The sequence below is a fragment of the Macrotis lagotis genome, chromosome 7, assembly GCF_037893015.1.
Source record: "Macrotis lagotis isolate mMagLag1 chromosome 7, bilby.v1.9.chrom.fasta, whole genome shotgun sequence".
Taxonomy (NCBI): Eukaryota; Metazoa; Chordata; class Mammalia; order Peramelemorphia; family Peramelidae; genus Macrotis; species Macrotis lagotis.
In genome coordinates, this window is record NC_133664.1 from 18268299 (window position 1) to 18293331 (window position 25033).

The 25033-nt window shown below is 42.6% G+C and overlaps 1 protein-coding gene across 3 annotated transcripts in view; it reads left to right on the forward strand.

Moving 5' to 3' along the window:
* CREB5 (cAMP responsive element binding protein 5) overlaps positions 1–25033 on the forward strand; it is a 495825-nt gene that overhangs the window by 364082 nt on the left and 106710 nt on the right. For all 3 annotated transcript variants that reach the window (XM_074195556.1, XM_074195557.1, XM_074195558.1), the window contains 2 exons: positions 111–237; positions 4200–4310. In XM_074195556.1, the coding sequence (XP_074051657.1) occupies positions 111–237; positions 4200–4310 (238 nt within the window). The remainder of the gene's footprint in view (positions 1–110; positions 238–4199; positions 4311–25033) is intronic.

Below are 25033 nucleotides of genomic sequence, written 5' to 3' on the forward strand. Positions count from 1 at the left end.
TCCTTGTTGACATATATACTATATTGGTGAATTGACTCCCTTAGACATGGGAGTCCAGTCCAGGTGTACTTAAGACTGAGAATGATGGCAACTTCTTCTTTCCTTCCCAGGCCTGTCCCAGGCTCTCTATCGTCACTACTGCACCTTCACAACAGACAGAGACAGCCCATGCCAGCCTCTATGCCAGGGACCCTGCCGAACCCTACTATGCCCGGCTCTTCAGCAGTCCTGATGCCAGTAAGGGTTTCTGTTTCATTGTGGTTTCTCCAATTCCTTGTTTGTTCCATGACTTCCACAGTTTTCCTTATATCTTAACTTGAGGTCCATGAACTTGGTGTTCCCCCTTTTTTTAATAACTGTATTTCTGTTTCATTGGGTTTTTTGTCATTCGATGTATTCTTTATTTTAAGAAGGGGTCCCTAGGTTTCACTCCTATATCAAGGTTCTGTGATAGAACTCCTCCACCTCCTCCATCACCACCATGACTTGGTAGCTAAGTCTAAGAAAGCTGCCCAGGTTAGGTTTGAGGTAAAATGACTAATCAGCTTCAGCTGGTGGAATTTGAATCTAATCCTTTTTGACTCCAATTCCATCACTCTTTCCATGAGATCAAACTATCTCTCCAAAATGGTCAGAACATAAACGACTTTCATGTTTTGGCACAAAGCTGCATGTTGTCCATTGTACCTTCCCTCGTCCTCACTGCAATATAGAATCCCTATTGCTTAGAATACCTTGCTTTCCTCAATTCCTCTGTCTGTCAAAATGGATTAATCGTGCAAAATGGGTTAACTCAAGAGTTGAATTTACATCATATTTCAGCCTTCCTTTAGTACCCAATCATAGGGCTGTTCGCCATAACTATACCTACCCTTCACTTGTTACAGTTTCCCATTTGCCTACTCTACCCACCGCTCTGTAGAAATTCCCAGTTCTTCTGAGAATTCAGAAGTCAGCTGCTCAGAACAGGTATAATCTAACTCCAGCAGCAAGTCACCTACAGTAGTAGTTGCCCAGGTGCCATTGTGGAGTTTCCTGCCCTACCCCCATAGCTTACCTCCTAGGGGAAAAATCAATTTACTGATCAAAAATCAAAAATATTTAGATGCCCAGATAGGTCCACCTCTCATATTCAAAGTCCTTCCTAACTTCTCCACCCTCCTAATTCTCCAATCTTCTCATACCTTACTAATGGACACATGCCCTTTGATCCAGTGACATTGTCCTATTGGTCACAGGTACTCCATCTCTTGTCTCTGACTTTTCTTTCTTTTTTTATTGAAATTTTATTTTATTTTTCCAATTACATGCAAAGATAGTTTCCAACATTCATCTGTTTGCAAGTTTATGAGTTGCTTTGGCATTTTCTTTGGCTGTCCCCCATGAATGGAAAATTCTCTCTCCTCCACTGTGATTATGACCTCCTGGCTTCCTTGAAGTCCCAGGTAAAATCCCTTCCTCTACAGGAAGCCTTCCTGACCCCTCTTAACCTAGTGTTTTCCTCTTTTAACTATCTTTGGTCTGTCCTAAATGTAGCTTGCTTTGTAATTATTGGTTTACATGTTGTCCTCTCCTCCCCCACCCCAACAATAGACTGTAAACTTCTTGAGGACAGGGACTGACTTTTGCCACTTTTTATATTCCTAGTGCCTAACAAAGAGTAAGTACGTAATAAATATTGGTTGGTTGATTGTTTATATATGGAAACTGAGTTCCAGAGACGCTGTGACTTGCCTGTCCAAGGTCACACAAGTTCTGAATCTCTGAACTGGAATTTGTATCCCTGACTCCAAACAGCAATACTTTGCCCACTATACCAAGCTGCCTCCCATTGCATTACTATTTACCACAGCCCTGACAGTCCTGGTTGCCACCATCCACTGACTGCCAAGGAGAGGTTGTTTAGCCAGCAGATGTGGAAAGTATAGAGGAGCATGGGCTCACCTTTCCAGGCTTCTATCCAAGTTCACCACCCTTCCTTGATTTGCTTTTCCCCCTAATTCTTCCTTGCCCTCACTCCTAAAAGTCCCTGAGCCCTACTCTTATTTCTGTAGAGGAGGTACCACGCCGCAATGATGTGCTTGGAGTCAAGAGGACCTAGGTTCAAATATTGCCTCCGATTCTAGTTCTGTGAACCTGGGCATGACCCTAAACTTCTCTGAGCATGCATTTCCTTACCCACCTTTCAGGCCTTTCCAGATCCGACTTAGATTGAGCAGGTTACAGGATCAGATATGTCCCCATGGGTTCTATTAGTACTTTATAAAAAGCCATTTTATTTAAAGTTTTGAGGTTCAAATATTATTTTTCATCCCTCCCTGAAACAGTTCTGATATCAGATATAGATTATATAATGTGCAATTTTATAAAATATTTCCATACTAGTCATTTTGTATAAGAAGACTCAAATGAAAAAACTGAAAAAGAGATAGTGTGAAGTCTGTATTCAATCAACAGCCGCTATTTTTCCAAATGTTTCATCATTAGTCCTTTGAGATATTCTTGGATTATTAGATTGCTGAGAATAGTTAAGTCATTCACTGTTCTTCATCAAACAGTATTGCCGTTACTGCGAACAATATTCTTCTGATGCCGTCACTTTGCATCCGTTCATGTATGTCTTTCCAGGTTTTTCTGCTGTCACCCTGCTTGTCATCTCTTATAGCACAATAATATTCCATTACCATCATAGCTTGTTTACCATTTCCCAATGGACGGGCCATCCTTTGACTCCAATTCTTAGCCCCCACTAAAAAGGTCACTATAGATATTTTGGTGACTATAGATAGGATCCCTTTGGAATACAGGCCTCATTGTGGTAGATTCCCACAGTTCGGAAGTGGCAGAGCCGGGACCTGAGCCAGGTCTTCTTCCTTCGAGTCTGGTACCAACTATTACTCCTTTGACCTAGAAGTACGCCATACATATTTCCTTTCCACAGAGCTATTAAGCCAGCCATCAACGAGTCTTTATTAAACTCCTACTAAATACTAGTCAGTCATGTAGTCAAACAAACATGCACTTACTGTGTGTTAGATACTGTCTTAAATTCTGGAAAACAAGGATGTTATGACACAATGGAAAGAATATTAGCTTTAAAATCAAAAGACTGGAGTAGGAATCCTAGTTCTGACCCATGTGCAATTTTAGAGAAGGGACTTCCCCTCTCTGGGTCCCAATATTCTCCTCTATTAAATGAAGTATTTGGACTAGATGACCCTGGGGTCCCTTTGAGCCTGAACCCATGAGTCTGTCAGTCTGTAATGATAATCATCACCATTATTATTATTATACCACCACCATCATAACTAGCTTTTGTAAAGCATTTAAGATTGGCAAAATATTTAATATATATTATCTCATTTTTTCTTCACAACAGCCAGGAGAGGTAGGTGTCATTATTTAACAGATAAAAAAATTGAGGCTGAAAAAGGTTAAGAAACTGATCTTCTAGTAAATGTTTGTGGACTAAAAATCTGAAGACTTGTCTTCCCGAGTTTAAAGCCAGTTCCAGATAGTTACTAGCTGTGTGATCCTAGGCAAATCACTTAACCCTGTTGACCTCAGTTTCCTCATCTGTAAAATGAACTAGAGAAGGAAATGGTAACTCACTCCAACTTCTCTGCCAAGAAAACCCCAAATGGGATCACCAAGAGTAAGCCCTGACTGAAAAATAACTAAATGACAAAAAAATGTCTGAGGCAAGGGTATTTCTGAGTTTGGGTCCAACATTCTATCCACTGCGATAGCTAGCTAACTGAGTAAGGAGAGATGGGTTCAGTTACTCTCTTTATATTATACTCTATAGGTGTGACTTTAGGCAAGTCATACCCTCATTACAGGTTCATGGCTGTCACCTGTGAAAAAGAGAGTATAATAGCTGCACTGTCTACCTCTTTGCAAGCCTTTGAGAGTTAGAGAAAAATAAACTGCTTTACCTTTGGAAACCACCCTCTATGCCCTTATCCATTAAGGAGGTTTCTGCAAAAATGATGTGCAGTGGGATGACTTGCTATTGTGTCTGGGCATCAAACAGTGTTGAAGTTGGGCCTCTGGTGGGTATTGTGGGTCATCCACCAAACAGATGTTCTCAAAGCAACCCAGACTTGTCCGTTCAGTGATCCCAATCAGTTCTGGGTCTAGCCTGCAGGGCTATTCTCAGAATTCATTTTTAATTCTGCTGCTTTCCTCTCTTGTAGATGGAGAGGCAGATGTCTGTGAACTCTAACATCATGGGCATGCAAGGTCCGAACCTCAACAATCCCTGTGCATCCCCCCAGGTCCAGCCAATGCATTCAGAGGCCAAGATGGTAAGTGGCGTCTCCTTCCTTGTTTTATGCCCCTTGCTTGGGTGTGCTGCTTGCCAGCTCAGAGTTAGTGACCCGACTCCTCTGTTTCCTATGAATAGGTCTTTCTGTTCAAGGCCCATCAACAGATTGGTTCACATTTGAGAACGTTTGTTACTGTAACTTTCAAGGGAATTGTCCCCAGAGAACTGGGAGACATAAAGGGTGAAAGAGACTTTTGAAAAGGGCAGCATTTCCAAAATAGCTTTCATGGGATGCCTTCGATTTGTGTCTATGTTATTATTTTGCTTCAGTGGAAGATGTATGTGTGGATGGGTTTGGTTACAGCAAAAAAAGATATCAGACTTTCTCCCTCATGTTAACTCATTTCTAAAAAGTGGTTTTCCTGATATTTCCACCCAAGAAAGTACTAGAAATGAAAAGCATATTTCATCCAAACTCTATTCAGTCTGATCTCATGCAAAATTATCTCAAGGTAGGTATGCTCATTTAACATGAACATTTAAAGGACCAGAACTAAATCTCCCACAAACCTTTACTTCCTCCCCAAAAAATAGGATCATAAGAAATTTCCCATGATTTCCTAAAATATCAGTTTCAAGCATCATCAGTTCTGTCAGTTTGGTTACTTTCTCCAGAGATGAAGGTTGCCATCTTTCTACAACAAATGAGATGATCTTCAAGAATTACTGTGGCCCAGGAATTCATTGCTGGGGTGTGTTGGGGCGGGGTGTACTATGTAAGGGGTGAGCTCCTTGAGCTGGCTTGGCTAGATAGTTCTTAGACTGTAGGCTTATAGTTCTTCATTGGGTCTGGTTAGAAAGAGCTGCCACGGCTTGTGTTCTGCTGTCTTGACTTTGGAGAACAAGGAGTCCCTCTTGGCAGCATATGTAGCATTTGAATCAGGTACTGAAAGAAGCCAGGATGAAAATGTGTGTGTTTTGTTACTGTAGTTACTCAAAAGGTCCTGTGTCTTGTGTGCATTGATTGAATGATGGATCCTATAGTTGTCGATCAGTCCTTCAGGTTTATCTGATATCTTCATGACCCTATGTGTCCAAGGAATTTTCTTGGCAAAGATATTGGAGTGGTTTATTAGTTCCTTCTCCTGTGGATTAAGACCAACAGAGGTTAAGTGACTTGTCCAGGGTTCCACAGTTAGGGCTGAGGCTGGATTTGAACTCAATTCTTCTTGTTTCCAGTTGCATCACTCTATGCACTGAGCCACCTGGCTGCCTGTGTCATTAAAAATGTTTATACAGTTTTCTGATGGATAGATTTGGAAGCTTCTCCAGGCATAAGAACATGAGCATCGTGCCTCTAGGCACTGGGAAAATAGGGATGAGCTTGGCTAGAGTTTATGGCTAGATATGGGACTAGTTTAGTCTGAAGCTTTTAATGGTCAGTTTGAGTACTTAGCTGATCTTTCCACAAGGATTCCCTGGGATGTTCAATTAGTCAATTGAGATCCAAAGACAGCCGCAATTCAGGATCAACTGGGGAATCCCAGAATTGGGAGCTTTCAGTCTGAAAAAAGCATTTGTTCATTGAGTAGCCCATTGACCCAAAGTAGTGACAAAGCCCAGAATGTTGGCGACCTTGGGCAAATAAAAATTCGTGGTCAAGAGGTCTCTCCTGACTGTGCCACACAGTCATGATGATATGCCAGATGGCACCAATGCCTGCTATAGAACTGGGTAAATCTTTCTAAAATAGGCAAATGTTTGTTCAGCCTAAGTTATGCAGAGCCAAACCAAATACTTGTTGGCAGAGTCAAGTTCAAATTGGCATCTATTTTAGAGACCAAACTACTAATAGTTTACTCTTCTCTCTCTCTCTCTCTCTCTCTCTCTCTCTCTCTCTCTCTCTCTCTCTCTCCTCTGTCTCTCTCTCTCTGTGTCTCTGTCTGTATGTCTGTCTTTATCTGTCTCCCTGCCTCTTCTCTTTTTCCTCCTTTTCTCTCTCTTTCCTCATTCTTTCTTTTTCTAACTCTTTGTCTTTCTCATAAGGGGAAAAATGGAACAGTAAGGATGCTTAATAAAAAAATGAAATTGTTATTCATATTTGTGTTATCAGTATTTAATACAGTTTTGCAGATTAGCCAATTCTTCTCATCGGATTTGAGGGAATTATCAGAAAAATGGCTACCCTTCAGAGAGAACCATCTTCTTCTTTCTCTCATCCATCTTCTGACCAATAGATATTCCTTTTTTTTTTCTTTAGGTTTTTTTGCAAGGCAATGGGGTTAAGTGGCTTGCCAAAGGCCACACAGCTAGGTAATTATTAAGTGTCTGAGACCGGATTTGAACTCAGGTCCTCCTGACTCCAGGGCCGGTGCTTTATCCACTGCACCACCTAGCCGCCCCAGACCAATAGATATTCCTACAGGCCAGATCTGATCATGTTGTTCCGCTGCTCAAACAGTAAATTGCAAACTTTCGTTTGTTATTAGGCTTTACCAGATCTTCCCCGACTGATTTTATCTACCACTCTCCTTCATACAAAGAAGTCTGTTTGTACTTTGCCCAAACTCCCTCTGTGTCTTTGTCTCTGATAACTAGAATAATCTCCCCACTTCAGTTAGTCTTGTACCCATCACGTTTCCTCTCTGGCGTGCTTGTTGCCACCATCCATAAAACTCAAGTTCCTTAAGGGCAGACAATGTGCCATTTTTGTTAGTCTATTCTTGGCATCACATGTAGTGTATTGTATATATGGATCCTTAGTAACTGCTCATTGGTCCCAAGCAAATTTTAGCTGACTTTTGACTTTCTAAAGGATGATATAACAACAAGTATTTTAGCCCATCTAATGTCTCTGGTTTCTATTACTTTTTCTCAGAAATTTTCTTATTCACAAACATTCTTTTCTTATCAGAGAACTTCCCCAAAATCACACCTCTAGATCCTTTATATGTGCATTGATGGCATAGAATAATAGATCTCAGTATAGAGAACAATTCATGTCTAATATTTCAAATCCACTTTATAAGTGGTTCACCGTTGTCTATTTGGAATATGGAAGCAGTATGCTAGGAACTGAGAATACGGAAGCAAAACAAAATAGATTCTGCCCTCAAGGAGCTGATATTCAATGGGGAAGAGGCAAGATGTACACAAATAAACTGGTACAAAGTTATTGCAAAGTTTTTACAAAGGAATTTCAGGAAATAGAGAACACTAATAATGGGGAGAGGGAGAGAGAAATGACTTGTAGGAAATGATAAAAAAAGAATAGAAGAAATTTCAACGTCTTTATTTTTATTTTTTCCCCTCCACTCTAAGATAATAATGCCATGACTATCAAGATGTATATGCTTGGCTTCAAAAACAAATAGTCATACAATTTTTCCCGTTTAGCCCAGAGTCTGAGGTAACAATCAGGCAATCACTCAGGACTTGGTTTCCTTTATGGGTCCAAAGAAGAGAAGTCCCTCCTGCCATCCTTTTTGCTGTGCACATGGCATGTCAAGAGTACCTGGTGGGGGGCGAACAAACGGCTAAAAGTCTTGCGATTCCTTCTCTTCAATCATGACCAGTCAGCATGTCCCTATCAATGGAAAACAACAATGATGGGGCTAATTTGGTTTCCACTGTGGAGAAATCCTTTAGCCCAGGGGAAAGGCACTTTTCATTGTCTTCTTACTCCTATCACCAACTCATTTCTTCAAACAACATTTCATATGGCGTTGTCACTTAGCAACTAAATTATTCCTTAATTTCTGCCCAGAATTGCAATGATTCAAGGTCACAAGTCAATGAATTTCTTAGCCATGGAAAGTTAATTTTGCCTTGTTGTTCACCACAGATCTGGAATCTGGATTAAAGAATCTCTCTAGGTCATTTCTGTCCTCTGGTTCTATTATTAAATAATCATGACCTTAACTGCCATTATCTTACTCATTTGCCACCTTTCTTAGTCACCTTTTGTGATTTTTCCCTTTCAAGAGCACAAGAGGAATGGAAACTTAAACAGAAAGGGGGTTCCATAGTCCCCCTGTAGACTGAGCAGTTATGAGTCCGGGGTGGTGGCAGCTAATGAAACAGAACATCAGAAATGTGGGATATGCAGGAATAGCCAAGTGGGTAGCTCGAGGCAACCACATTGTACTTGATTTCTAGCCATGCCCTTCTTTGGCACTCTGTGTGATAAACAACCTCTTTTACTCATCTCCCCTCCCCCCTCCCCCCCACCCCATGAGCTTTTTACATAATATAATTTCTTTATGGGATAAATAATCAAAGATTTGGGGAAATGACAAGCTAGTTTGCCCTCTGCTACTTCCAATGAGTTTGGAAAATCACAATGGTGGTATCAGCCCTCTCATATATCAAGGCTTGAATGGATTGTGATCCCCAATGGTAGAGATCATAGGCTGATTCAGGGCTTTCCTTAACCATTCTCTCCTATGTGTCCTCCAGAAAAGAAAGATCCAATACACTAGAACCATCATGTCAAACAAATAGAAAATAGTGCCTGTAAAGGTTCCTTGTTATCTTTGTCTATATTGTATTTTATTTATTTTGTTAAATATATCTCAATATATTTTAATCTAGGTCCTGTGAGAATGTTGTAGCCACATTGCATTAGATATCTTTTCAGTAGGGCTGTATCTCTAGGTCAGGAGTTCTTAATCTGGTGTCCACGAACTAAAAAGCTAGGTAGATGGGTAGACAGACAGATAAAGTGGATTTCAACAGATTTGGTTTTATTTATAATCTATTTTCTTTTATCCATTTAAAAACATTTTTCTGTAAAGAAGTCTCTGGATTTCACTAGACTGTTGTCCATGACACCAGAATGGTGAAGAATCACTATTCTAGCAGAAATTTAGTAGTGCCCTTATTTAAGAACATGATTCTGAAAAGGCATCTATATAATTCGTTAGATTCTCAAATGGGGTTCATGACAGAAAAAAGGCAAGAACTCCTTCTGAAGGTGAATTAATTACTGACCATTTAGCTCCCCAACACTTTCCTAGGCACTTGGTTACAAAGACAAATTGTAAAATCTCTGATTTCAAGGAAGCTGCATTTTATTGGGTGAAACAGACTTATTGTTGGCACTTGTGATAAACAGATAATTCATGAAACAGGCCTGCCCCCTCAGAGCTTACATTTTTACCAAATCAATACCAAGGGTTTAAAATCTATGCTTCCCTTGGTTTGGGAATAATGACTTCTCAGTTGATTTTTTGACTTAATTAATTTATTTCTCCATTCATTCTCCTCCTGCTGGTCATGGGATCACCTAGTAGTTATCTGCCAATCCTGAAATATCCCAAAGGAGCATCGACATATGAAAGATTTTCATGACATTGGGTTTTAGTTTTTTTAAGTTTTTGCAAGGCAGTGGGATTAAGTGACTTGTCCAAGGTCACACAGTTAGGTAATTATTATGTGTCTGAGATTGGATTTGAACTCAGGTCCTCCTGACTCCAGGCCCCGTGTTCTATCCACTGTGCCACCTAACTGCCCCTGAAATTGTTTTTAATATGGGAAAAAAAGAAAGAAAGGAAGAAATAGAAAGACAGGAATAAAAAGGAAGAAAGGAAAGAAAGAAGGACAGAATAAAAGAAATAGAAAGAAAGGAAAGACAAATAGATAGAAAGAAGGAAAGGAAGAAATAGGAAGAAAAAAGAAATAGAAGGAAAGAAAGGAAAGAAGGAAAAAAGAAAGAAGGAAAGAAAGAAATAGGAAGAAAGAAAAAGAAGGAAGAAAAGAAAGAAAAAGGGAGGAAAGAAAGAAAGGAAAGAAAAAGAAGTAGAAGAAAAGAAAGAAATAGGAAGAAAGAAATAGAAAGAAGGAAAGAAGGAAAGAAAAAAGAAATAGAAAGAAGGAAAGAAATAAGAAAAAAAGGAAGAAACAGAAAGCAGGAAAGAGAGCAAAGAGAGAAAGAGAAAAAGAAAAATCCTTATATGACTTGAACGTCAGTGAAAGCCTGCCCAGGTTTCTTTTCCCCATTGCCTTTGTTATTCTATGCCTAATTCTCTTCCTGTGTGAGACAGGAATGGATTCCAGATTTCGACACAGTTCTTATTTCATTATTTTCAAGGCCTTTTTCAAGGGTCACACGTGGGCTATTGTTAGGAATGGCCTCTGTATGGCCCTTTCCTCAGGGCTTTGGGGGTGTTGCCCAGAGGGTTCTGAAATAGGCACTAGATGGGCTTCCTTCGGCCCTGAAAACAGTAGGAAATCATCCTGTCTCTTGGTCAACTCTTCAAGGTGCTGCCTTTGATAAAGGCACTTCTCAGATGTCCTTTCCCTGAAGCCACTTTGTCCATGAGTGTTGGTGTCCTGTTTCCAAATCTATCGTCCTTACATGTCCTCCAAATCGATGAATTATATTCTGAGATACAGTTTTTTTTAAAAAAGGATCAAAGGATCATAGACAGAACTGGAAGGAACCTTTGAGGTCACTTAGTCGGATCCCCTCTTTTTATAGAGGAGGCATCCATGACCCAGAGCAGCAGATCGTTTGTTCACCATGAACAGGTAAGGCTAGGACTTGAAGCCAGGTCCAGTTGGTCATTTTTGAATCTTACCTGACTCTTTGTAATCCCATTTGGGGTTTTCATGTAGAGATACTGGAGAGATTTGTCATTTCCTTCCCCAGCAAACAGGGTTAAGTGACTTGCCCGGGATTATATTTGAACTTGGATCTTCCTAATTCCGGGTTGGACATTTTATCACTGCATCTAGGAGCCCTAGGTCCTCTGACTCCATATCTGCATCCTTGCCCATAATTAACTTGATAGCCTTATTTGTGGCATTAGTCCCACAAGGGAATCTTTCCACTTAGTGTGTATGAATTAGTCTTTCGGTGGTTTTCATCTCCTTCAGCTGGCACAAACTGGTGATGTGTAAGTTCTGAAAGCTTACAATTTATATCATATCTTTCAGAAACAAACACACCAACATACCCAGAAACTGAGCTCCCAGCCACTTGGCTTCTTCATCACAGAAATAAGTGGATAAATAAATCTTTAAATTAGTGTTGAATTCAGAGCTGCATCAAGCCTCCAAGAGTCCATCCAGAGTCTTCCCAATCAAATAACCTTCCCACCCACTTCCTAAGTTCAGTGGGTGGATTAGGTGAGGATGTGACTTGCTAGAATGAAAATTTATTTGGTACCTGACCTACATTTTTAAGTACAGGAAGGGGAGAAAGAATTAAAGAGAGAAAAATAGCAGAATATGTTGGCAGTATTGCTTATCAGCTCATCTGGACCTTGGTGTTTGTAGGAAATGAGGTGCTTTGCTCATTTGATCATTCTACCGACAACCATTCTACCTCCTGTAGGATATTATAGCAAACCCCACGTATGCAGTCAAAAGACCCCAAAAGAGCTCTGTATGATCTCAGTTGAGTAATTCACTTTTCTGGGGGATCTCAGTTTTCTCATCTGATGTCACCTGCCCCCAAGATGGCTTCCAGTGTGAGGATTTTATGAGTTTCACTTTTTTTCTCCCCCCCCCCCTTGTTTTTGGAGACCATTAGGGTTAAGTGACTTGCCCAGGGTCACAGAGTTGGTAAATGTCTGATGCCAGATGTGAACTTGTGTCCTCCTGAATACAGCGTTGGTATAAACGAGGTGCCACCTTTGGGTAAAGGAGGTGCCAGTATGTAATAAAAAACAGTCTAATGCCAGATGTTAGATGGAAGAACAGAGGGTTCTGAAATAGGCAATAATTTTAGGATGAATTCCTAAAGAAAGGAAGGCCGACTTGTTGAAGTAACTGTGCTTTTGGCATAGAGTCAATCGGGTCTATCAGGGATCTGCATGGTTCTTGGAATCTGCTTGCTTTCTGTTTTGTTTAGAAAGTGGAAGGTAGAGCATTACTCATTTCCTAAGATAAGTGACATGTAATAATAAGTGAGTTTTTCCTTACTCAGAACTGTGGGACCAGAGTCATAACTAGGGTGGGGCAATGGTGACTTTTTCTCAGGGCGGTGATATCTGAGGAACCTGCTTCCTCCCTTTCCCAGGCTACTGTGCAACACCATTTGAAGGGGTGGAATGTCCACTCACTTCAGTATTTCTACCCCCCCCCCCAGGCACTACAATGCCCAGGGAAACCTCCAGATGAAACATATTGTCTTATAGCTATCCTTTGACTAGTTCAAAAGTACCTAGTTCAAAGCAGGAACTGAGTGAATGAATGGGGGGTGTCAGTGAAAGGGTAAATAAACTCAGAGTTTTGATCTGAAAGACATTTCAGAAATCCTGTTCATACTTTTTTGTTTATTTATTTGTTTGTTTGTTTGGATTCTGCTGTCCTTCTCTCAGGGTAGCTCTGTGGTAGAGCACTGGACCTGGAGTCAGAAAGAGAGCTGAGTTCAAATCTGCCCTCAGACTCTTATTCACTGTGTAATTCTAGGCAAGTCACTTAATCCTGTTTACCTCAGTTTCTTGTCTGTAAAATGAACTGCACAGCACTCTAGTAACCCGGGAAAACCCCAAATGAGGTCAAATAGAGGTGGACATTACTGAAATGACTGAACGAGACAAATCCCCATCTCACCTTGGCTGATCCCAGGGGCGTCCCTATGGAAGCTGGAATCTTCTCTCTTTCTCTTACCTGGCCTCCTTTGGCCCTCCTTCCTCAGTCCTTCACTCCCTGGGGTCCCCGTATGACTGCAGCTTAGTCCAGGGGCAGCTCGGAGGCTGAAGCCCCAAACTCAAGCAGTCTACCATTTAGCATCCTCCCCTGAGCAGGGGTTCAGCCACAGAACACTTTCACCTGTGTGAACACATGAAGACACCAGAGAGATCATCCTGTGTACGGAGCCACAAACATTTGGGAAGCACTTCCTGCTTACCAGGCGCTGGCAGGGGCAGGGAGGGAAAGGGGAAAGGAAAAACAGTCCCTTCTGAGTTGTTAAAATTTAGCCAAGGGTGAAAACTTTGGAATATGTGTGTGTGCATGTATGTATGTTGTGTGTCTGCATGTATGAGTGTGAGTGTGTGTATGTATGTTGTGTCTGTGTGTATGAGTGTGAGTGGTATGTGTGTGTCTGTGTGTATGTATGCATGTTGTGTGTCTCTGTGTGAGTGTGTGTGTCTGTGTGTGTATGAGTGTGTGAGTGTGTGTGTGTCTGTGTATATGTATGTATGTTGTGTGTCTCTGGGTGAGTGTGTGTGTCTGTGTGTATGTATGTATGTTGTGTGTCTCTGGGTGAGTGTATGTGTGTGTCTGTGTGTCTGAGTGTGTGTGGTATGTGTGTATGCATGTATGTTGTGTGTCTCTGTGTGAGTGTCTGTGTGTGTCTGTGTGTATGAGTGTGTGAGTGTGTGTGTCTGCGTGTATGTATGTATGTTGTGTGTCTCTGGGTGAGTGTATGTGTGTATGAGTGTGTGTGTGGTACGTGTGTGTATGTATGTTGTGTGTCTCTCTGTGAGTGTCTGTGTGTGTATGAGTGTGTGTGTGTGGTATGTGTGTGTGTCTGTCTGTATGTTGTGTGTCTGTGAGTGTGTGTGAGTGTGTGTGTTAAGCACAAAACAAACAAAAAGAGAGACAAGGTGATGTGAAGGGAGACTTCAGAGAGGCCTCGAGGCTGAGGTGACTCTTGGGCTGAGCTTGGAGTCAGAGAAGAGGAGTCAGACACAGGCTGGAAGGCGGTGGCATGGGCCTGACTGCCCGGCACCTCTCAGGTTCCACAATGCTTGCTCTTAATCTGGGATGGCATCGAGGTAGGGCCCCTAACCAAGAAGAGTACACAGAGGATGCAGAAGGCTGCGTTGCCTCTTGAGTCAGAGAACCTGGGTTCAAATTCCTCCTCAGACACGGCCTACCTTTGTGACTTGGGCCAAGTTATTTAAACTCCCTGGGTCTCAGTTTTCTCATCTGAAAAATGGGTGGCAGGAGACTGGCTGACCTCGGGGGTCCCTGCGGGTTCTAGCTCTCTTGGGGTTCGTGCTGCGTCCCGAGAGAACCAAGGCGTTGGCACCGCCACCAAAACCGCCTGCCCCCCGGACGGCGCCCTGGGCTCGGCTCCCATGCAGCGCCCCAACCTACCCAGCGCTCCCGCTCCGGCTCCCCCTGCGCTCCCTCCCTTCTGTGTCCACCCCTGTTTGGGGGAACCATGGCAACCAGGCCAACACAGCCCGGCTCCCTCCCGCCTCCCTCCTGGAGCCCGGCTCAGCGCACACATTCCTGGGGCTTGTTTTCATGTTTGTTTAACGTTTCTAAAGCCCTAAATCAGATGCATCTGAGCAAGCAAAGTGGGGGCAGTCGGGCGGGAGCACCTCCCTTCCCAGCCCCCCAAGGCTCTGGGGACCTGGGCGAGATGGGGCGGGTGCGCAGGCGCGACGCACGGAGGGGCTGCTTTGGGGCCACGTACCAGTCACCCCAATTGGCAAAGCGGAGGAGCCCTGAGCTGGGGGGGGCTGCCCTGAGGGGGGGGCTACTCTGAGCACGGGGGGGGGCTGCCCTGAGCGTGGGGGGCTGCCCTGGGGGGGGGGCTACTCTGAGCGCGGGGGGGGGGCTGCCCTGAGCGTGGGGGGCTGCCCTGAGGGGGGGGTGCCCTGAGCGTGGGGGGCTGCCAGGGCCTCACTCGCAGCCTTGTGCTTGGAATTCCGACAGCTCGGACTTTCCAAGATTTTTGCCAGAGCGGAATCATGAGGTCTGGCTCGGCCCGGGAGGAGGCTGGGCGCTGGCTGGGCGACGTGCCCCCCGCAGCCCGCACCCCGGGGAGCCCGGGCCCTGCAGCCTCGGCGTGCCCTCGGGCCCGGGGTGGAGGCGCCCAGGGACGTCTGACTGAAAGGGGCATCCAAGACAGCTCGCCTCCTCGTTTTTAGGTGCCAAGTGGCGCCCAGAACCGTTATCTGGGGGAAGCACTGCGCTTGCTCGCTCTCTCTCTCTCTCTCTCTCTCTCTCTCTCTCTCTCTCTCTCCCTCCCTCCTCCTCCTCCTCCTCCTTTTCTTCTTCCTCCTCCTCCTCCTCCTTCTCTTCCCCTCTCTCTCTCTCCCTCCTTCTCTTCCTCCTCTCTCTCCTCCTCCTTCTCTTCTTCTTCCTCCTTCTCCTTCTCTCTTTCTTCTCCTTCTTCCTCCTTCTCCTTCTCTTCTTTCTTCTTCTTCTCCTTCTTCTTCTTCTTCTTCTTCTTCTTCTTCTTCTTCTTCTTCTCTCTCTCTCCCTCTCCTCTCTCTCCTTCTCCTCCTCCTCCTTCTCTCTTTCTTCTCTCTCTCTCTCTCTCTCTCTCTCTCCCTCCCTCCCTCCCTCCCTCTCTCCCTTCCTCCCCCTGCTCCCCTGCCACCCCACCTCTTCCTTCTTTTTGTTCAATTTTCATCGTCTTGTGATTTCATTACAATAAAGAACCTCTGATGTGGAGGCTCCTTTTGCCCATATGATCAGCAACCCCAAGGTAACTTACAATCTTAGATTTTCTTGGCAATCTTGAGAGGTCAAGTGACTTTTTCTTGGTCATGGAATCAGTGTGTCAGCACTTGAACTTGGCTCTTCTGACCCTTGGGCTTCCATACCACTGCAAAATTGCTATGTCTCCTCTAATTTCCATTTCGTAGGGCTTTGAAATCAACTTGAAATGTATAGCTCCAAAGTCATAAAAACACATCAAATCTTTTTTCTTCTTTTTTTCTTTTCAAATCTTTTTTTAATGGGCAATTTGCAATATCTGTTTTTAAGGCATATAAATGAGATCATCTAAAATGAAAATGTTACTTCCTCACTCAGTGGCTCCCTATTACTTCCAGGAACTAAAAATCTACTACATACTCCTCTATTTATCATTTAAAGACCTTTGAACACTGGTCACATGCTACCTTTCCAGCCTTAGATGCCAGTTACTTAACTCTAAAAGGAAGTATGATTTTCATCAGCTAACATAACCTTTTTGTTATTCCTCATTCATGGTGCCCCATCTCCTATCTCAATGCCTTTACCTTGGCAAAGACTCCTTACCTCTGTCTCTCAGAATCTCATTTTCTTAGACTTAGCTGAAGTGCCCCTTGTCCAAGGCCTTCCTTGATCATTTCCCCCATTGCTAATGCCCTTGCCCCAAAGTGTATTTAAACTCTTTTGTGTGTATCTATTTCTGTCTTCACACATTAGATTAGAAACTCCTTGAGGACAGGAATTGTTTGAATTTCATTTTTATAGTCCCACTGCCTGAAACCCAGCACCAGAACTTTGAAAAGCAAGACACCTGTTTGCAAGTAATCTATCCAACTGACATTTTCTCTATCACTTTTAAAAGTTTGCCTTTTAATAAAACAATAAATCAAGTCCTGATTTGTTGCATTTGCTGTATTCCAAGGTGTAAATGCTCATCCTTGAACGATCTCCTTGAATTATCTTCAGCATACCCTGGCCTAAAACACAGGAGAGACACTATGTAGGACCATCTCCGCTGCTAATCTACAGCTTTAGAATAAGGATGCTGTGATCACTAATTCCTTAACCAAAAGAATGGGTTAATAATGCTCAAATTTCAGACCCAATGACAGGAAGATAAAGCTGATTTGTTTGGGAATGAGAGTATCTCCCCTTAACTCAATAACAGCTGACCAGGGACTGAAAAATCTTAATACAGAAGTAAAGACAGCCCAGAAGCAGAACCTGGTTACAGTCCTGGGTTCCGTGGTATGAAATCACTTCTATGTGGCCAAATTGGTAAATGACTGGACTCTTCCCTTGCACTAACCCAGGGAAAAATGGAATAAGAATCTGTCTCCCAGTTCCTTTAACCAATCACATTTCGCTTCCTTGATAATAATAAACTTAAGTCTATTTGAATTTTTTTGGTCTTCAGATGGAAATAGCCAGTTGATTAAGATGCATAAAATTGAAGGTCAAATGAATTTAAACCACATTTCAGTGGTAAAGAAATCCTGTATCCACTTAACTGCGCTATTTGTGTATGCTAGTCTGCATAGACTTGGTCTGCATTCTATTCCTAAGAATAAAGTAGGTAATTCATATGATGACTTAATTATATATTATATGATTATAGCATTTATTGTTTAAATAATGAATAATAGCTGATCTTCTCCTTTTCTGTCTCCTCCTCCCCCTCCTTCTCCTCATTTCCTCCATTTTTCATATAAGGAAATTGAGACTAGTCTCATAACTAATAAGAGTTAAAAGAAGCACGATTTGATCATTTGGGGTCTTCCTGCTTCTTTCTAGTTCAGATCTCTAGTCAATATTCCACTGCCATTTCACTATTGCTTCCCCCAGTATTTTCAGAAATGTTCTTGTATTTTAGAGACTTTTAATTCAGGAGAATGTGAAATGTCTTCAGCACTGAGTGTCCTGAAGGGTCCGGATTCTTCAAGAGGCCCTATGGGCACATCTTTAAATATGCATTCAATCTGAGAGCCTGAAATAGACATTTCCTAGACCTGGGCAAATTATTTCAAATTAACCAAATGTTTTTAATATGTCTGGCTCTGACAGAACACCACTATGTGTTGGAGAGTGACATTGGCCATGACAAGCCAACTTTCGACATTGCTTTTTTCCAAAATAGCCAGCATCACTCTTGGTCCAGACATGAGCTTCCCACATGCCCCATGTGGGAGTCTTGACTCTGCTGGTGGAGGGGGGGAGGGGATAGAGGAGAGGTTGACCTAAAGAGCCTGCCACTCTCCCCCTCTCCACCCCCACCCTATCCCATGAGAATGATCTTTGTTCTGGCTGCCAGCATACTGAATCCAACATCCATGCCCGTGATAACAGAGCGTGAAGCCCCATCACTCTTGAGGCTGATGAATGTGTCCAGCTGTTCTTTGGGCTAGAGAGATGGTTGGGGGGAACCAAGGGGGAGAAGGTAGGCGAGAATATGAGATTGCTCCCGGGGACATACTTTTCTCACTCCATCTCTGCAACCACTGTTATTTCCTGGGAATTCTCCTGAGAGCTAGTCTTGTCAGACTTGTAAACAGTGATGATGAGGATGATAGTAACAATAAAAGTGGCTCACTTTAATGTTTGCAAAGTATTTTATCAATATCATCTCACTTCATCCTCAAAATAACCTTGAGAAGTAGGTACCTTGTTGTTTTGATGAGGAAACCTAGGTTCAGAGAGATTAGGTTGAGTTTCCAGAGTCACATAGTAGAATGGATTCAATTCTTTGTCTTCTTCCAGACTCAAATACAGTTTGCCATTCTCTTCTCTTCCCCTCTCCTCTCCTCTTCTCTCCTCTCCCCCTCCCCTTTCCTCCTCCTCCTCCTCCTCCTCCTCCTCCTCCTCCTCCTCCTCCTCCTCCTCCTTCTTCTTCTTCTTCTTCTTCTTCTTCTTCTCTCTCTCTCTCTCTCTCTCTCTCTCTCTCCCTCTCCCTCTCCCTCTCCCTCTCCCTCCCTCCCTCCCTCCTTTCCTTCTACATCTTTCTATAACCTTGGCCAAGTCACTGGAATTCTCTGGGACTCAGTTTCCTCCCTTTTAAAACAAGGAAGTTGGCCAGCCAAAGTTGCTTCTAAATCTATGATTTTAGTGGTTCATTTTTGTTCTACACCTTTGGATTGACTATTATAGAAAACTCTCAAGGAAAACCCAGCAGTAGCTGTAGGGGTCCCTTGGTGCTGATTGGTAGACCATCAGGGAACCAGACCTAGGTTTCTTCTTGTCTGCAAACCACAGGACCAAAATCCTCTGAAACAATGGGGTCAGGAAGCAGAGACTGATCAATCTTGTAAACTAAGGCCTTCCTTGAAGACAGGAAGTTCTGGGTTCAAGTCCTGCCTCAGTGACCCTGGGAAAATGACTTAATCTCTCCTCCTCTATCAATCAGTTGAAGGGTAGTCATTTGAAGAGGTGTCAAACCAGCATTGGTCATTGGTAGAGGGGGCTTTCTTCACATGGGAATTTTCTCTGCCTGTTAAACCATAGACCTAGGCCTTCTCTCTAGTGGTTAAAGAATTATAGTTTTTAAAACTAAAAGGAACCTGAGAGACTGGCTTCATTTCACAAGTGAAGTGAAGGGAGCTGATTGACCTGACTGTTTTTCTGAAGCAATGGGTGATGCTAACTGGGTGATGGTTTTAGATCTGGGAGAAGGCCAGAGAGATGGGAGAAGGGGAGGGCAGAGGGCAGGGAGATGGTATGGTAGGATGGTTGAGCATGCTGGTGGGACATGGGGCACTGCCACCATTCAGGACATCATGAGACCCCCAAGGTAGAACTGAGTTGGTTAAGTAGCCCCAGAATAGTGGGGTCAGTAGCTGACTGATGGCAAGATCCTGTGTTTTTTGAGAGGTGGCAAGAGTAGCCTGGGCAAATAGGAAAAAAATGGCTATTATTGAGTTGATGGGAGACACTTCTGTTCCCAAGGTGTAAACTTGGGGCTGGCTAGATAGTGTGGAAGTTATTGTAAAACTGATTTAGGCTTGGTGTCAGGAAAAAAAAATCATATAAACAATGGAGCTGTCCAAAAGTAAGGAGAGATCTCTTGGGGGAGATTGGGCAGGGAATGGGGTCTCCTTCCTTAGAGGTCTTTAAGAAAATTTGTATGACTGTCAGGGATTTTATAGAGGGGTTTCTTCGGCAGGGAGAGTTGACCTAGATAGCTGAGGGAGGAGCTGGAGGGAGGCTCTTCCAACACTGGCATTCTGGGGGGAGGCACTGTGTTGTGCCAATACTGGAGGGTATCTATTTCCTAAATGGTGTTCCCTGGGAGGGAATTTGGATTCTAACTGTTCTTACAACAATAGATGGTTGAAAAAATGGTTCTCCACAGTGAGTTAAATATTATGCAAATCACTGGTGGTTATGCAGCTTGGAAGTCTGGGACTCTGGCAGGCATTTGGTTTCCAGGGCTGCTGGGACAGACAAGTAGCTCTAATGGCCTTTTGGGGCTGGCCAACTCAGACTTCTCCAATGAAGTCTGATGAAATATCTAATGTTAATAAAAGAAGAAAACTCTTCTAGAAATTGAATTTCTGATACTCTAACAAAGGTGACCTTCATAACTAGAAATGCTTTTCATTGAAGTCACATGACCATCTGGGAGGGGGGGATATTTAGAGCTGTTATTTACATCATTTTATAGAAAAGGAAACTGAGGTTCAGAGGCTTTGGAATTGGAGGACCTGGATTCTTAGCCAATTCTTCCATTTATTATGTGTGGGTTTGGGAATAAATCACTGAAACCCTCTCTTGATCTGTGATCTTTTACATTGGAATCAGGGGTTCTGGGATTGACTCTACCTATGAAATTGTGGACAAGTGATTTTACCCATCTGAGCCTTCCTTATCTCATGGGGGAAAGAATTGAATGAGATAACATCTAAGGTCCTTTCTAGCTCAGAATTCATAATCTCATGTCAGAGATAGGACTAAACCTATGTATTACAGATTCCATTTTATCTACCATACTTCATTACATCTCTTTTGAACTTTTCAGCTTTCTCAACCTAAATCTCAGGTGATTTTCATTCCTGAAATATGAGGTGGCTCTCCTGTTGGTAGATTCTGAGACAGGCAACCTCAAGGAGGTCTTAGGGAAAAATCTCTTTTTCAAGAATATGGACCCCTTGCTGTGAAGTCTCCTTTACCCTCCCAAGCCCTTTTTAATTCTAGTACCTTCCCTCCATGAGCTATATCATATTTATTCTACTAGTAGCCCGTTTGCTTGTGGGCTCATTAGATTGTGAGCTCCTTTGGCCTTTGGCCTCTTTTTTGTAACTCCAGCACATTCTAGCACTTCAGCACATTACTTGACTTATAATTGGTGATTAATAAATGTTGACTGTTTGAATGAATGATTGATTTCAAGAACTCTGAAGTATTTCCGGTGTCTGAATAATATACATCCCAGGTGTTGGTTTAGAGAAGTTGTCTCAGACACCCAGTCTAGTGGAAATGTTGCAACATTTGGGGGAGGCCACACAACAAAATGTTATAAAATGCTGAGATCTGGGTGGAGACGTGGCTTTTGAAAGTATGAGTGGTGTGATGATCAGATGAGAAGGAAAAAAAAAAACTTTGGTTCCAAATCATTGCCCAGAGTCACTTCTAAAATGGAATATCTGAGACATGCATCCAGTCTCTGGGAAGGAAAATCCAGACACAAGTGCTGTACCTCCCTCAAATTTAGGAGAGTAGATGGCAAGAAGCATTTCTGTGAGGTGTAGAGGTCTTCCTCCTTCCCATTTTCCCTTGCCAGCATCATGGGGCAAGTCACCCCGGAGCTTGTCTTGGGTATCTGATTTTTCTAGCTTCCAGGATCTCATCGGTGGTAGTGTCTGCCCAGCTCCCCAAGGAAGAAAGCAGTAGGGTGACTCAGGAAACACACCTTCTATTGGGTGGTCACCTATTCCAAGTTCTGTGGGTCATCTGGTCACATAGGAGCATAGCTGAGTAATAGTGGCTAGAACTTCAGACCCAGAGTCAGGAAGATCTGAGTTCAAATCCGACCTCAGACACTTACTGGCAAGTCAGTTAACTTCCATCTGCCTCAATTTCCTCATCAACAAAATGGATATAATAGTAGCACCTACCTCCTAAGGTTATTGTAAGGATCAGATGAGATAACATTTGTAAACATTTTTATAATCCTCAGAGAACTATCGAAATGCTGGCCATCATCATTAGTTGTTTCCTTGTTCTTCAGTCATGTTTGACTCTTTTGACCCCCCTTCAGGGTTTTCTTGGCAGAAATACTCGAGTCATTTGCCATTTCCTTCCCTAGTAGATTTTACAGATGAGGAAACTGAGGCAAACAGGGTGAACTGTCTTGTCCAGAGTCACACATTTAATGAGTGTCAGAAGTCAAATTTGAACTCAGGCCCTGAGTTTTATATACCATGATATCTCATAGCTGCCTCATCATGATTTTTATCTTAGCTCTTAAGCTCGAAGGAACCTCAAAAGCCATCAACTCTAACTTCTTTATTTTAAGGAAAGAAGATTCATAGAGAGTAAGTTGAGAAGTCAGCATCCCAGGCACAGCTACACAAAAAAAGGCAAAAGCAGTCTCTGACCTTAGGGAGCTCAAAATCTAATGGGGAAATGACTTGTTTAAGGTCATTCAAGTGTGAAATGGAAAGAGTAGGATTAGAATTCTTTGCTCCTTCCACTTAATGGCACTGCTTCTATAATGGTAATTCATAGACAGTAATACATAAAGTCCAGGATCAGAATTAATAATTAGTCCCGATGATTTCCTTTGAGAATCATAAATCCCTATATAGACATGATAGTATTTGAGCATTAACACAATTCTGAGAGACAGTTACTATCATTCCCATATTACAGATGAAGATACTGAGGACCAGAGTACATCCCTCTGGCCAGAGTTTCATAGTAAGTGGCAGAAACAACATATTCTGAGGCCAAACCCTATCCTCTTTCAAATAGACTTCTGAGTTTATTTCATGAATCACTTCATCACTGTCCTAAGGTATATAACTTGACTGTAGGCTTGGAATTGAGGAAGGGGGATCCATGGCTCTCTACTTCACTCTTCTCAAAGGTACCAATTTTGAGCCTCATTCATGGAACATTTGGGGCAGCCTAGCTATGCCCAACTCTCCCGGCTGATTGATAGACTAAGACTTTTGGATGTCATAGTGATTGCTCTTTTTTGCCCTAGAAATGAGATCACGGAAATGAAAATGACCTGGGGGGAGATGAAATCTGGGCCCCACTCAGAAGGTGCCAAATTCATTGGAGTCACTCTGTAGTCTTACCTCACCTTTCAAAGGGAGCCCTCCAGTTCTTCTTCATTAGGAAAGACACTGAAGGCTTCCAGAAATCCTCTCAGAGCTCTGGGTCTGTAGGAATCCTGAAAATAGAACCATTTTCTTTTTCTTGTGATCCATGGCCATGTTGGAGGATTTCCTTCTTGGTTTTTACTAAGGACAAGTCAGAGAAATCTCTGTGACTCCTCTAAATTAAAGCTATTTGTGCAGAGAGTTCTAGATCTACACTCCAAGGACCTGGGTTCAAATCTTGCCCTGCTACTTATTGTGACCTTGCAAGCTGTGCTTCGCCTTTCTGGGTCTGAGCTCCTTCCTCTTTAAAAAATGAAGGAATTGTACTTTCTAGATCATTTATCCAAAATAGGAAACCAAAATAGGCCAAATAAAAGTGGGAATACCTGAAAGAGTTACAACAATTTGCTCTGTAATTCAAAACCTGGTCTGACCAGGTCGCGGCCGTCTTACATCTCATTTACCATTGTTATGTCTTTGCCCAAGTTGCCCCTTATGCCTTCGCACTTCTACCTATTCAAGTCTCAATTCAGATGCCACTTTCCTCCATGAAGCTCTTCCTGATCCACCTCCCCTTGTTTCCCATTGTTCTGTTCAATAAAAGTTTATTAAATTGAATTAATAAACCCACAATAGATTGACCTTCCCAAAGAGGAGCACCTTTCCTCTCCCCCCCTCCCCTTGTCCCCAGTTCAGACATGTCCTCTCTTGCCAATGAGGCAGTCAGAGACTCTTACTATCACCATGTGAACATCATGTGTTCAGTGTGAACAATGTTGTCCAGACAAGAAAGCAGGCTCCTTCTTGGACCCCGTGCCAACTGACCTGAACTGGTTTCTTTCCACTTGGTCCTGGTTCAGAAAACAACAGTACTGCTCAGGAAATGAAAGAGAAATACCCCGAACTGCCAAAGGTCTTGGAAAACATTAAATTGTATATGGCTCTTCTCCCTACTTTCTAAACACAAGGACTTCCTCTCCCCTTCTCCTCATTGAAGGGTGCAAGGCCTTCTTCACCCGTGGGCCTGAAGGTCCTACCTGGCAGGGACCCAGGGCCAAACTTGGATAAATTCAACTAGGGACCTTGAGGTGCCTTGCAGAGCCTCACTAAATATTTGTTCATGCAAATGAGGGAAAATGAAAGTCTTGAATCTGAGTTCAAACACTGTCCTGTGGGCTTTTGGTTTCCTTTAGAAATTAGTCTCTGAGGAGATGAAAAGCTTATTTTTTTCTTTTTTAGAAAAGAGACCTACTTTCAGTGAATGGAAGATTTTCATGATTCATATATATATATATATGCATTCATATATATATGCATATATGCACACGCATAATTTTTAAAAATCATCCATTAGAATTATAAGATAAAAGTAAATAAATCTCCACCCAGGGCCAAAGTCATCTTCCTAAAGCATGGGAATGATCATGTCATTTCTCAGCTCAAAAAATTATCTGTAGGTCATTACTGCCTTAAAGATAAAACGGAAACTCCAGGGCTTGGTATTGAAACTACCAACAAGAAATATTCTTCTAAATCCTTTGACCTATCTTTTCAGAATCATTCAACCCTGTTTCCTGACATTTCTGACAAACTGGCCTATATTCTCTTCCCTAAACTAGCCATTTCATTTCCCACTTCCCCACTTTTGCCTGGTCTGATGGACTCTGCCTTGGCACCCTGACTTCATAGAATCCCTTGCTTCTGTCAAGTTTTAACTCAGGTGATGCTTCCTATAGAAAACCTTTCCTAGTCTTTCTGTCAGTGATCTCTCCTTCCTTCTGGTAGTTTATTTACTTCTCTGTGTGGTATTGTAGTGCTTGTTTCAATGTAGAAGACTCTATTTAGTCTTTTTATCCACAGTTCTTGGTAACAAAGGAGACACACATTGAGTGGTTTTGATTTATATTGAACTGGGGATTTTCCTTTACGATGATGTATGGTAGAGGGCATGTCATTCCACTTCTCCATTTTACAACTGAGGAAACTGAGACCTAGGGAAATAAAGGGACTTTCCCCAAGGTGATACCCACAGTCCATGCCAGCCAGAGCT